Genomic DNA, 13,124 nt, shown 5'->3' on the forward strand with positions numbered 1-13,124 from the left:
CTCTGCGCTACCCTGTCCAGGGAGCTGACGCTTCGGGTGTTCTCAGAAAGCCGCCTGACTCCCTCCTGTAGTAGTGAGCTCTCCCCATAGTGTAGGAGTGGTGGTTCCTGTGAGCTTGTGTGTGTGTGTGTGTGTGTGTGTGTGTGTGTGTCTACGACTATGAGCTTGTATGTTTCCTCTCCCAGCCCCGTGCAGGCAGACCCGGCAACGTTACTCTCGGTTACTCTCCGAGCAGCCTCCAGCAACGCAAGGCAACAGCAGCCTCCGCCTCCTCAGTGCGTTGATTGGCTGTTTTTGCTCATCATTTCCCTGCTAGGAAAAAGGAAGGGCCAGTGACGACCCCGAACCCAGCTGCAGAAGCGGCCGTCACCTTCAAAGCACACGGTGTCTCGTCTTTAAAGAAACCTGAGCCTTAGGGGAGGCAGCTCGGACCGACCTGGCAGGGCTGGCACGAACCGCGAGGGAGAGCGCTGGGCAGCGCTCGAGCACCAGTGTGAGCGTGGCCGCAGAGGACCCTGGTGACCTGCTCCTGAGATCCCGGCTCCACGCTGTCCTCGCGTTTTACAGATTCCGACCCCCACCTCCCGCGACTGTGTCCCCAAAAGAGGAGCTTTTATATCCAGAGAAGGTGCGAGATCTGGGGCAACCGCTACTTTCCTGGGCACCCAAGATGCGCTCCATTCGGAAGAGGTGGACGATCTGCACCATAAGTCTGCTCCTGATCTTTTATAAGACAAAAGAAATAGCAAGAACTGAGGAGCACCAGGAGACACAACTCATCGGGTAAATGCAAAGCTTCATTTCAGGATATGACAAAAAGTCAAGCCATAAATGAAATGTGAATATAGACAATGGAGTGAGGGTTGGGATAGCATGTATGTTCCTATGAGCTTGCGTGTGTTTAGTCTCGTGGATTAAATAACAAAGGCAGTTGTTAAGGTGTGTGTGTGTGCTTCTCTAGGCATGTTCCCAGTAAGAGTTCAACTTGCTGCTGTTTGGTGGCAGTGACAGTTGTGTTGACGCTGGGCTAGTACTCCAAAGGGGAAGTCACCGCAGAAGTGTCAACAAAGAACGTGTGCCCTTGTCTTTTTAATCCGCGGGCAGAACTCAAGCAAGATGTCTTTATCCACCATCTGGTTGCCCTCCTTTCTCTACCTTATCATTCTAGAGATGCTAGAGAAAACTGGCTTTTGGTAGGGCTGAAGTTAAAGCCCAGAAAGCAGGAAATGTGTCTCCACCCTGTCTTTACTCTTCTTTGGCATGGGGTAGATCTGTGTATCTTAGTTTGAATTAGAAACTCCAGTACAACCAAGGATACTTCCTTATTTGCTCTTCCATGGTTAAAACGCATGGGTGCCATGGGTACAATTTTAGAAACTGGGTACTTTATCTTCTTCACAGTCTACATTTCTGCCTTTTTTTTATCTAGATAAGTTCAAAATTTCCCCCCACCCCAGTGAGTTCTCTAAATATCACACTTCCTTCCTCCTTGCCCCTGGCCTCGATGTCTTTGAAGTTTACCCAGTGGGGTGGCTGCAACTTTGTATTGCTTACATGGCTTGGAAGCGTTTTCTGAGGATGTGAACCTGGTTGTCAACTGTGTTCAAAGTCCTCTTTTGGAAATCCTCCCTCATCCGGAGGCGTCCGCTACCGGAAACTCCACAGTGGCAGAGATGCCTGCTTGGTTTTTATTTTCCTTGGCATTTATGAAAACGAAGTTAGAATCTTTGCGTGTGTGTGTGTGTGTGTGTGTGTGTGTGTGAGAGAGAGAGAGAGAGAGAGAGAGAGAGAGAGAGAGAGAGAGAGATAGGACTGCTAAAACGTGAAAAAGCACACGAACTTCATGCACTCCATTTGTTAATATTACTGTTCCTCCCTAAGTGATGAGCATTCAGTCGAGCAAGTCACAGGCTTATCCTTACAGAAGGAACTGCTGTTTTATAGAAAACTGAGGTAGCAGTAAGTACAGTCGAAAGGAACTGGAACAGAATGAAAAAGCTAGTAAGGAATGGCCTGGATGGTCGTTATGCATCAACAAATCTATATATGGTCTATTCTGGGGGGAAAATGCCGAACTCTATGAGGTCGTTTACATTGGAAGTGGGTGGGTTGCAAATGTGACCTAGCTCAACAGTCAGAAAAGAAGGGTTTTGGGCGGGGCGTGAGGGCATCCCCGTCAGACCTGCGCTTCCCAGGCAGACAAAGGGGTCTTTGGGGAGGTGATGAACCGGCGCGTGGAGGAGAGGCGGAGGCTGGGGAGTGGGGGTCGAGGCTCTTTGTTCGCTTCCGGGCTGGTGGGCTCCGGAGACAAGCCTGAGCCAAGACAAAGCCGCCAAGCCTCGCCAGGACTCCGAGGGTTCGGGCCCGCAGCTCGCTAGCTGTAGAGCAGTAGTGGGCGGGACGAGCGAAGCGAGAGAAGGCACTACTAGCTGCCAAAATGCCCCCTCCGGGCCTCCCAAAACAGGCAAGCAGGAAGGAAGTGCGCACCCGAGTCGAGTCACTCCAGGGAAATAACAAACCTGGGACGCTCCACATTTCAGGGGCTACATTGCTCCTGTGGCCCTTCGCGGGACACCGCGAGCCAGTGGGCTGCCCAGAGCGCTGGGGAAGAGGGGGCGGGAAGGCACCAGCGCTGCAGTTAGGCTGGCAAGGCTGGATTTGGCTCGCACCCTTTTCGGGTTGAGCTGCAGTTTGTTCCCTTCCCCCTGAAAAAGCCTGGGGGGAGCGCTGGAGTTATCACCAGGAAGCGAGGTGTGCTCCAGGTCTGTGCTTTCCTCTTCAGAGCTGGGAGTGAGAGTGGAAGAATGAGTGAGGGTGGGGATGGGGGCGATGCCTTTATTGCAGGGTGAGGCACCCTTAAAAGAACATCACTTTTCCTGCTCAGCCGGCACTGAGCTCCACCTCCTTAATTAAAACCCGCAATTACAGGTGTGTGCGACTAGGCAGAGAGCAGGCTGCCGGCGTTGCGCGTTTGTTAGTGCAGCGTGGTGTCCTAGGTGGGCCACCACGGGCTCTTCCCCGAGATGGGGAGTTGGAGCTGCGGAGAGCAATGTGAGTACAGCCAGTCTTCACTCAGCATAAAACGTTCAACGGAAAAGCTTGTGCTTATTAGTTCACGATTTCAATTCCCGAATAGTGCTTCTGGTGGAGGAGTTGACTCATCAAACGATCATCTTGTTGACTCTACTCAAGCCGCGTGGAAAGTCTAGTTTAGAGATGAGTAAACTAGAATGGAGTTTTGGCCCCAGGGCCCAGGCCAGTACTCACAAGTGAGGTAAGAGAGGCAGTCTCTGACCTTTGGGGGGCACTGCATGCCTTCTGAGTGGGCAGTAGGCATGCAGGGCCTCAATTAAGGGCCTTCCACATTGCTCATGTTTTAGAACATCCCCCTAGATTCACGTTTAGCTTCTCTGCTATACCATGTTTTAATAGGCAGACAGTTTCTCTGTCTATTGGGCTTCTGCTTCTCTTAACTGAAGGTCCCATCTACAATCACTTCTACACAGTATTAATCTCCTACACAATATCGAGCAGTCATTCCAGTCAGAAGGAAAGAGAACACCAACACAACTTCCCTACCAGCCATCCACATTCTCCTGTGTCCACAGGAATACCAGCAGCATGGTTTTTATAAAGGACTGTATGAGAATAGATCTAGTAATTACTAGACATTTAAAACTGATATTTCCTTCCATGCAAACCTATGAATTGCCTGGCATGATACCGGTTGATAAAGTTGAACTTAAAGGGCATTGGGGGTATGAAGTGGTCTACTCTTGACTGACATTTTTCTTGGGAAAAATGGCACTTGCCTCGCAATTAGCCCATGATTTCACTGGCTCTTTGTGTGCTATTTGGGTGTAATTGGAAATTTGTTAAGTGTCCTACAGGTAAAAATATGTGGGTATGCTTATTTAATGAGATAAAGTATTTGAGAGTATAACAGAAACTTTAATATCATACAAACATTTGTTCTGTTTGCTATTCCTTAAAATTTGCCACGTACTATTTCCCTGGTGACCACAAATGAGACATTAAATTACATTATTTTATTATCTGGACATCTTTTTCATTTGACTGTGTACCTTATGTTGTCTTACTAGTATTAGTTCTGAAACTTATGACAGAACTGACTGTGAAGATAAGCATTCATTCTTAGAGTATTAGCATTGTCAGCAAAGTTACTTCCAGATTGTTCTATGATAGAATACACTCTCATAAATCAGAAAACCGGGAACCTGTGCTTTACTTCATATGTTACATTTGGAACTCTGCAAAAACCATAAAGCAGTAAGTTAAGGTAGTACATCTGTCATCTTTATTTTTAGTTGTTTGACACAGGTAATTAAAACAGAAATGTGCCTACTGTTTGGGTTCAGGCTGAGTTGGATGCAAGTTCTTTTCTTTTAAATGGCTTTAAAAAGTATTTTATTATGAGGAAATTTAACCTAGTCCAAAGGAGATATAGTCATTCCAAAACAAGTCATAAAGAGTTTCTCAGAGTGGGTAAATGCAGTGCTTTTAGGATCTAATTTCATAAAACAAAATTAATCATATTTTAATATACTGTAGAATTAATAGAACAAATTAAAGTGATACCTGACAACTCATATTTCAAATAGAAAAAATTTGTAAATATTAATAACATAACTATTGATTGCTTTATGTCACTAGTATTGCATAGATGAATATGTAAGAGGGTTTCTCTTAGTTCCATATAAGCAGGAATACTTTATAAGATATATTGCTTTGTGTGCATGACTTCCTTGATGTATCTTATAATTTTCCTATAAAAGTACATGTTGAATCTTCCTATATGTATGGCAAGAATGCAAGAAATGTTTTCAGTGTAGCTGTTAAGTAATTATGTCTGATATGGAATCAGAAACTAGTAGAGGGGGTGGTAACATCCTTCATGCTTTGTATTCACAGGAAGGAAAAGCCTTTTCTAAAACAGAATGCTACCAAGGTCACTAGTGAAAAATCTCTTGGGATCCATTTAACTTTATGCAAAGAAATTTGCTCCAGAGCCTCGCATGCACTAAGCACACACAGGAATTTCACTGACTCCAAGAAATTAACTAGTTGTAGCTTTTTTCATTCAAAGTCCTTTCCAGTGATAAAAAAATGCCCTGAAATTTGACTTATCATCAGTTCAGTGCAAATAATTCAAACAGCATAGTAGCATTTCATTACTATAAAACTGATTTAAACTTAAATCACTTTTAAAAATCTAAGTTTTTTTTTACTGTGAAAAAAGCTCTATAAAGCTCTGTATAGCTCTATACAGCTGGGTACATCATAACAATCATTCTGCCACATAAAAATGTATCAGTATCTATGCCAGTAAAACAATTTTCCATGGGTATTTGAACAATGTCAGCCTGTGTATATTTTTAACTTCTCCTATAAAAATTTACTGGTGATGAAAATAATTGCCATAATCATAGTAATCTGTGGTTAGAAAAAATGATATAACAGGTCAGTTATTAACAAGATGAAGACTAGAAAGACCCCTACCCCTAGAAATGGTGAGAGCTTATGTCATACTCTTAAAGGCATACCTCCAAGTGTAAAGGTTAAATTCTGTATATATCCACAGTTTCATTCACATGTAGTTATTATCACTAGAAATGTAATATAAAAATAGACTTCTCAGCCACTGAGTGGTAAATTGCTTCAAATGTTTTCATTCATCCTGTATGACCTCTAAAAATGATTATTATTACTTATGCGTAAGCACATCAATGTATCATTTTCATCAGTAAGATTGTTTAAATATTAATTTTTATTGAGTTCTAAATTTTACAGAGAGTAGTTGCATGTGATGCTTTGAATTGCTTCAAACTGGAAGTACATGTTTAAAAAAGAATGCAGACCCAAATACCAAACTATAAGCCTCCAATTACAGAATTCATCTAACAGCTGTTACACAAGCAGTGTTTCCATTGATGAGGGAAAGGATTGCCTACATAATAAACACATTTAAACTTTCTGATTGAGCACATAGTCATGTTACTTTTTAATTATATTTTTGAAATTCTAAAAAAAAGATAATATGTAAGGAAATAATTGCAGATTTAAAAAGGGCTATGCCGTTAGCAAGTGACTTTTAGATTCTCTAAGTCTGGGTTTACACCTATAAAATGCCAAGAAAGTACTAGTTCAATTAGTTCATCTATTAATGATATTCTAATGGCATAAATGCGGTCATAGGCATCTATCACTATCATTATGTTGAATATCCCTGCTACATGGCATACTTGACTGACACTGTTGATTGAGGGAAGTAGCATGGTTGATTTCTTTGATGTGTGATAGAAAATACCAGTAATAATGTCTACTCAGTGAATTTTCTCCCCACTACAATCTCTGTTTCCTCACCACCACCATCAGGAAAGTGTCTTTTGTTGGGGTGAGGCAGCAGTAATTTTAGAAATTAACACATCAATACTGCTTTATAAATTACTTTCACATTCAGAGTCCCACTTAATCCTCACAAAGTCATTGCAAATTAAATAATGTTATTGAAATTTTCAAGGTAAAATAAGGGCTTAGTGGCCTAGAAAGAAAATATTGTCCAAGGTCATGCAGGCTAGCAAGTGATAGAATCACCAACATGTCCAGATCACCTGATATTCCAAGGTCTTCCTACTCCAAAACAAAAGCTCTTTCCATTATGTCTATGTGCCCTCTGTGAAAATAGAATCACAATTGTGGGAGTCTCAAGTGCACAGATGCAGAAGTGGCCTAACGTCCTATATCTGTGGTCTGAACACAGTGGGTAGGGGTGGGCTAAAGGGGAGCAGAGCTTTGATGAGAATTTTTTTCTTTAAATGCCACAAAGGCCTTTTTTTCAGGATTCTTATTTTTTTTTTACCTAGGTAACATTGGTTTATGAGAGTTAATATTAGTTTATAACATTATATAAGTTTCAGGTGTATTTTATTATAATTTAACATGTGGATACACTACAGCATGCTCACTACCGAAGATCTAGTTTCCATCTGTCACCACACAATTGACCTCTTTTACTCATTTCACTCCACCCCCACCCATTTTCCATCTGGTAAATACCAATTTGTTGTGTCCTTCTACGAATTTGTTTTTATTTTTTGTTTGTTTTGGTTTTCTTCTTTACACACATGAGTGAAATCAGAGGGCATTTGCCTTTCTCCATCTAACTTATTTCACTCAGCAAAATATCTTCAGGATCCATCCATGCTGTCACAAATGACGAGATTTTTATCTTTGTTTTATGGCTGAGTAGTATTTAATTTTGTGTTTGTTTATATGTGTGTATCACATCTTCTTCACCCATTCATCTGTGAATAGACACTTAGCACTTAGGATATTTTTATGTATATTTGTAAATAATGCTGCTATGAGCATAAGGGTGCATAGGAGGTCTGTCCAGAAAAAGTTCAACCATTGTTAACCTAAGGAGAATGGTTTGCAGAACATCAGTGTAACCATCACTGCACTGGAATGCACATACATGAGTGCACTGGAGAGTGCACTGGAATGCACAGACATGAATAATGATGACTTCACTGTACTAGTCAGTAGGGATGGTAGATGCCGTTGAGTGAGCATGTGTACTGTGTGGCCATGGCATTCAGAATGACTGAGTAGAGCAACAAATCCACATCAGATTTTGCATTAAGTTGAAAATTCCTCTGCAGAAACTATTTGGATGAATCAGAAGGCCTCAGCTATGGGCACCTGTTGATTGGCACCTTCATCACAACACACCCACTTAGGCATCACATCTTGTACAGAATATTTTGGTGAAACATCAAATCACCCAGGTGACTCAGCCCCCCTCTAACCCACATTTGGCATCCTGCAACTTCTGGTTTTTCCCAAAACTAAAATCACCTTTGAAAGGAAAGAGATTTCAGACTGTCAATGAGATTCAGGAAAATATAACAGGGCAGCTGATGGTGATTAGGAGAACTGTGTGAGGTCCCAAGGTGCCTACTTTTAAGGGGACTGAGCTGTCATTGTCCTATGTACTAAGTTTCTTGTATCTTGTATCTTTATCAATAAATGTCCTTATTTTACATATTATATGGATGGATACTTTCTGGACACAACTTGTATATCTTTTCAAGATAGTGTTTTCATATTTTGGGGGTAATAATGCAAAAGTGGAATAGTTAGATTATATGATAGTTTTATTTCTAATTTTTGAGGAATCTTCATACTATTTTCCATAGTGACTATACCAATTCACAATCCAACCAACAGTATACAAGGGGATCCCTTTTCACAACATCATCTCCAACACTTGTTGTTTATTACCTTTTGATAATAGATATTCTGACAGATGTGAGGTGATATCTCATTGAGGTTCTGGTTTTCATTGCTCTAAAAATTAGTACTGTTCAACATATTTTCATATGTTTGTTGTCCATCTATATGTCTTCTTTGGAAAATATCTATTCAGATCCTCTGCCTATTTTTAAATTGGGTTATTTTGGCTTGTTAAGTTGAAAGAATTCTTTATATATTTGGGTATTAACACTTTATTGGATGTATGGTTTGCAAATACCATTTCCCATTAGTAAGTTACCTTTTTGTATTGTTGATGGTTTCCTTTGCTGTCAAAGCCTTTTTCTCCTTATGAAATTGGCTATATTTTATCGGGACAAGATAATTGTCCCGATAAAATCATATTCACTCAACCTTTGTAATACTTTTTATCATGGTCATATCTCTTCTTGTAACGTGTAGAAAAGGTTGTATTATAATTTTTCACTGGTAATATAAATCAAATGATGTATTATGCTACTTAGAGTGCTTCTTACTTTCACAAAGCTGGCATTTTATTTTGTTTCAGAGATGGTGAACTGTGTTTGAGTCGATCTCTTGTCAATAGTTCTGATAAAATCATTCGAAAGGCTGGCTCTTCAATCTTCCAGCACTCTGTAGAAGGTTGGAAAATCAATTCCTCATTGGTCTTGGAGATAAGGTGAGTTTCTTTAATAAGGCAGAATACATGGGGCTTGGCAGACTTACATTGAATGCTTAATTTATACTTTAAGTATGAATACTTTAATATGAGTTAAACAGCTCTACTAAATGATATTCATTTAAGAATATGAAACCATAAAACTGAAATCATTATACAGTCAGGAGTTTAAGGATGAATGTGTGAGTTTGAATACATTGTCTTTATACTAATGGAATAAGATATTTAAGTGAGTACTAATATTTAACATACTTTTTTTTCTTCACTCAATTACTCTGGATAGCCATATATTTTGAGAATTACCTTTAACTTCTGTATTAAGTCTTCATACTGATCTTGAGTTTTTTAACACTAGATAGAAATAGAACCCATAGAATCCTATTTTGCTGACAATTATATATAAATTTGACTTAATCTATCAATGGGCATTTCTATGTGAGCTCCTATAATCGAAGTCTCAGTATTTATATTCAAAACAGGTAAAAATCAGAAAATAAACTTTATAGAGTACAGGTTTATTCTTTGTAACATTTAGCTGAAACAACCTCTTGAAATCAAACTTGGTGCCTGCATATGTCCATTATACCTTATTTTCTTCAATTATAATCATATTACTGAATGAAAGGTAGGGCTCGACCTTCCTAATTATGGGAAAAGCAAACAGATAATTTTTCTCTAAGTTACTTTTTGTGTTGGTTGGTAGATTTTAATAAGAGCTTTTTATTAAATCAGAATTCTTTTTAAAAGTTCAAGAGAATAACCATCCTTTATGCAACAAAATAATTAAATATGTCTAGTATTGGCAAAATGCTAATTATTCAATTATTGTATATTAATACAGATTTTTTAAGTGTAGTTAGTGATTAAGAGGATTAGTTGCTGATATGTTTGGGCTTCTATCTACTCACTTCTTGTATTAGAGCCATGTATAATTTAGATTATCAATAAATTAAAGGATGCATATATACACTCATATTTAGAGTATGCATAGCAATTCATAGGATTAATGGCAGCAACAGCACTCATTATATGTTGAAATATACTTGAAACAATATCTGGAAATTAAAGAGATGGGTCAGGCAAATGTAGGAATGGTTAGAATATTTGGTGTTAAAGTTTTGGCAGTGACTAGAAAGAGAAAATGGTATCAAATCACAGTTTTATCAAGTGGTGTTATGTTCGGTGCTTTTAACTTAGGGAGAGCATTGTATATGGGTAGGTGGAGTACAAGTAGTGAACATAAGTAGAATCTGATGACAAAGTTTATAAATTGGTGTCTTTGATAGAATGTGATAAGCAAAGCAAAATTCATTTCAACTGAATAGGGAAAAAAGCCAATGTTAAAAATTAGGAGATTCTTTATGAAAATAAAGATTTTATTAGTCTTGAAAAATGGAAAACTTTGACAATTCTGACCCCCCTTCAGAACTGTCTGGCTGAAGCAAACACTAGGCACGGGCTCTCCAGGTTGATGTTTTTACTCCTGCGTTCCCCTTCTCTCATGACACCTGTCTAATACCTTCCGCATTCTCTCACACCTTTATACCCACATTTGATTTTAGAAACCCTATATGAGATGGATAATTATGAGGAAAAAAGCTACAGGATGTTGGACTAGATGTGCTCAAAAATACAGGTGTGGTTTAGTTTAGAACAGAGTAAGGATTCATATTTCTTGGAGGTAAATTGTAAAGAGAGAAATACGGGTTATTATAAAAGGAAATATTTGCAGCATTATTCACAGTGGCCAAGACTTGGAAACAACTGAAGTGTCCCTTGATAAGTGAGTGGATAAAGAAGATGTAGTACATACATACAATGGAACACTGTTCAGCAATAAAGAAAGATGAAATACTGCCATTTGCAACGTAGATGGGTCTTGAGGATATCATACTAAGCAAAATAAGTCAGACCAAAAAAGTCAAGAACTATATGAGTTCAATCACATGTGGAATATAAAACTGCAAGCAACAAATGAACATTAAGACACATAAACAAACAAAATCTTATAGACACAGACAACAGTATGGTGGTTCCCAGAGGGAAAGAGGAGTGAGAGAGCACATAAAGGGTAGAAGGGGTCAAATATATTTTGACTGATGGAAGAGGTATGACTTTGGGTGGTAAACCCACAATGCAGTATCATAGAACTTTGCACTTAAACCTATGTAATTTTATTAACCAATGTCACTCCAATGATATTAACAATAAATGAATAAATAAAAAGGAAATATTTAGTCTATAAGGATATCTCAACAAGACCTTTAAAATTGAGTGATTGGCAAAAGGGGGACAATTAGACAAGGCTACGCAGATCAGGTAATAGAAAGTAATGGAAGAAAGCAGAGTAAAATAAGAAATTATAACAGCTTAATTAATATATTAGACATGCTGTGTAATGTATCAGATAAAATAAAATCTAACAAGTAAATTAAATAAGTAATTGGCAATTGCTAAATTAATATATCTGGTCATGCTGTCCTAGTATCTATACAGAAGTGAATACTGTAGCCTTTGGCCAGGTGGCTTAGCTGGTTGTAGCATCATCCTGTGAAGAAAAATGTTGCAGGTTCCATTCCCAGTCAGGGCTCACACCTAGGTTGTTGTTCAATCCCTGGTAGGGTGAGTAGAGGAGGCAACTAATCCCCGTTTTTTTTTCACATCCATCTCTCTCTCTCTCAAATCAATAAACATATCCTTGGGTGAGAGGATTAAAAAATGAATACTGTAGATATGCATGAGATTACAGTGGTATGTTTTGCTATTTTTAAGATATTCAAGCTAAAGGTATTAAAGGTGAATTAATCCAAGCAGTTCATTATTTCAATTTTACAAATTAATGAGAATTGCATTAATATCTTGGAGGATGATCTATTTTCAATTATAACAGCTGATTAATATGTATGAAATATTAGTATTCTTTTCATATGGTTCTCCTTAACAGATGAAGAAATAAACAATAAAACAGTGAACAAATATTGAACAATGCACATGAAGTTGTCATTTCCTTACAGCAAAATAATAATTTGTAAAACCATTATTGTGCAACATGCAAACAGTCCATTAAAATTATAATTGCTTATAGCAGTGGTGACTAGTGATTATTAATCAGCTTAACACTTGTAATAAAAAATTTAGAATACAAAAATGTCTTATTGTTAGCTTAACTTTTTAAAAGTCATACTGGAAACTAATTGTAAAGTATTTTGGATTATTTTTTCTTTGTTTTTTTCTCCAATCTATAGCATTTATGAAGAACCATATTACTTTGTGTCAGTGAGTGGGTGTGACATGCTTTACAGGTGTTTTCAAAATTCTTTGATGTCTCTCTCTCATCCTTCCTCTCTCTCTCAAAAAAAAATCAATGAACATATCCTTGGGTGAGGACTTAAAAAATGAATACTGTAGTTTTTTGATTAACACAGTACAATTAATCATTTTTTGTCTTACATGAATGAATTGTGCTTACAAACCTTTTTTATTTTAAAAATTCCATTAAACTTATAACACTCTTGTGACATTCTTAATAAATTATTTATCTATTTGCATTAAAATGTAAAACAGTCACTGAAGATAAATTATTTTCCTTATATTTATAGACATGATTTTCTTTTTTTATCACTCATTCTTTCAGCTCTATATGTACTCTGCTACTTTTGTAAGCATCTATCAAGAGTAGATTCATATATATTCATCAAAAAACTGTACCTTTGGGGATTTGTCCAAGAGAGATGGTTTCATCTAGTAGGTCATTGCACTTTGAAGGTTCATCATGATTTAGGGGAATTTATTCATTCTATAGCTAACTTCATAATTAAAACAATTAGCTTGGATAAAGGTTTGATTTTATTATTACTAATTTATTATTTATTTATTATTGTAAGCTAAGATATAACACATTTAAGATGCTGTAAGTAAATCTGTGTATATTATACTAAGGTATCATTTGGTTGTGTCCAACATTTGTGACTTGATTTTGTTTTTTCCATCTTTAAGTTGTTTCTTATTTGTCTTTTTTTTTTATTTTTTATGTGTTGAACAGAAGTGTAAAGAATGGCAATACCAAATGTAGATGTATAGACATGTATGAGCTCAGCTGCTCATCTGGACAGATTAAACATGTAATAATCAGTCAGAAAAAATATTT

General features: G+C 37.9%; 1 protein-coding gene across 1 annotated transcript in view; it reads left to right on the forward strand.

Moving 5' to 3' along the window:
• The first annotated feature begins 304 nt into the window (after window positions 1–304).
• Window positions 305–13,124, forward strand: part of ST8SIA4 (ST8 alpha-N-acetyl-neuraminide alpha-2,8-sialyltransferase 4) — a 90,133-nt gene continuing 77,313 nt past the window's right edge. The window contains exons 1-2 of the mRNA XM_045848235.1: window positions 305–783; window positions 8,846–8,977. Coding sequence (XP_045704191.1) covers window positions 671–783; window positions 8,846–8,977 — 245 coding nt within the window. The 5' untranslated portion in view covers window positions 305–670. The remainder of the gene's footprint in view (window positions 784–8,845; window positions 8,978–13,124) is intronic.

The sequence above is a fragment of the Phyllostomus hastatus genome, unplaced genomic scaffold, assembly GCF_019186645.2.
Source record: "Phyllostomus hastatus isolate PE091 unplaced genomic scaffold, TTU_PhHast_1.1 phas_contig_58, whole genome shotgun sequence".
NCBI classification, from domain to species: Eukaryota; Metazoa; Chordata; class Mammalia; order Chiroptera; family Phyllostomidae; genus Phyllostomus; species Phyllostomus hastatus.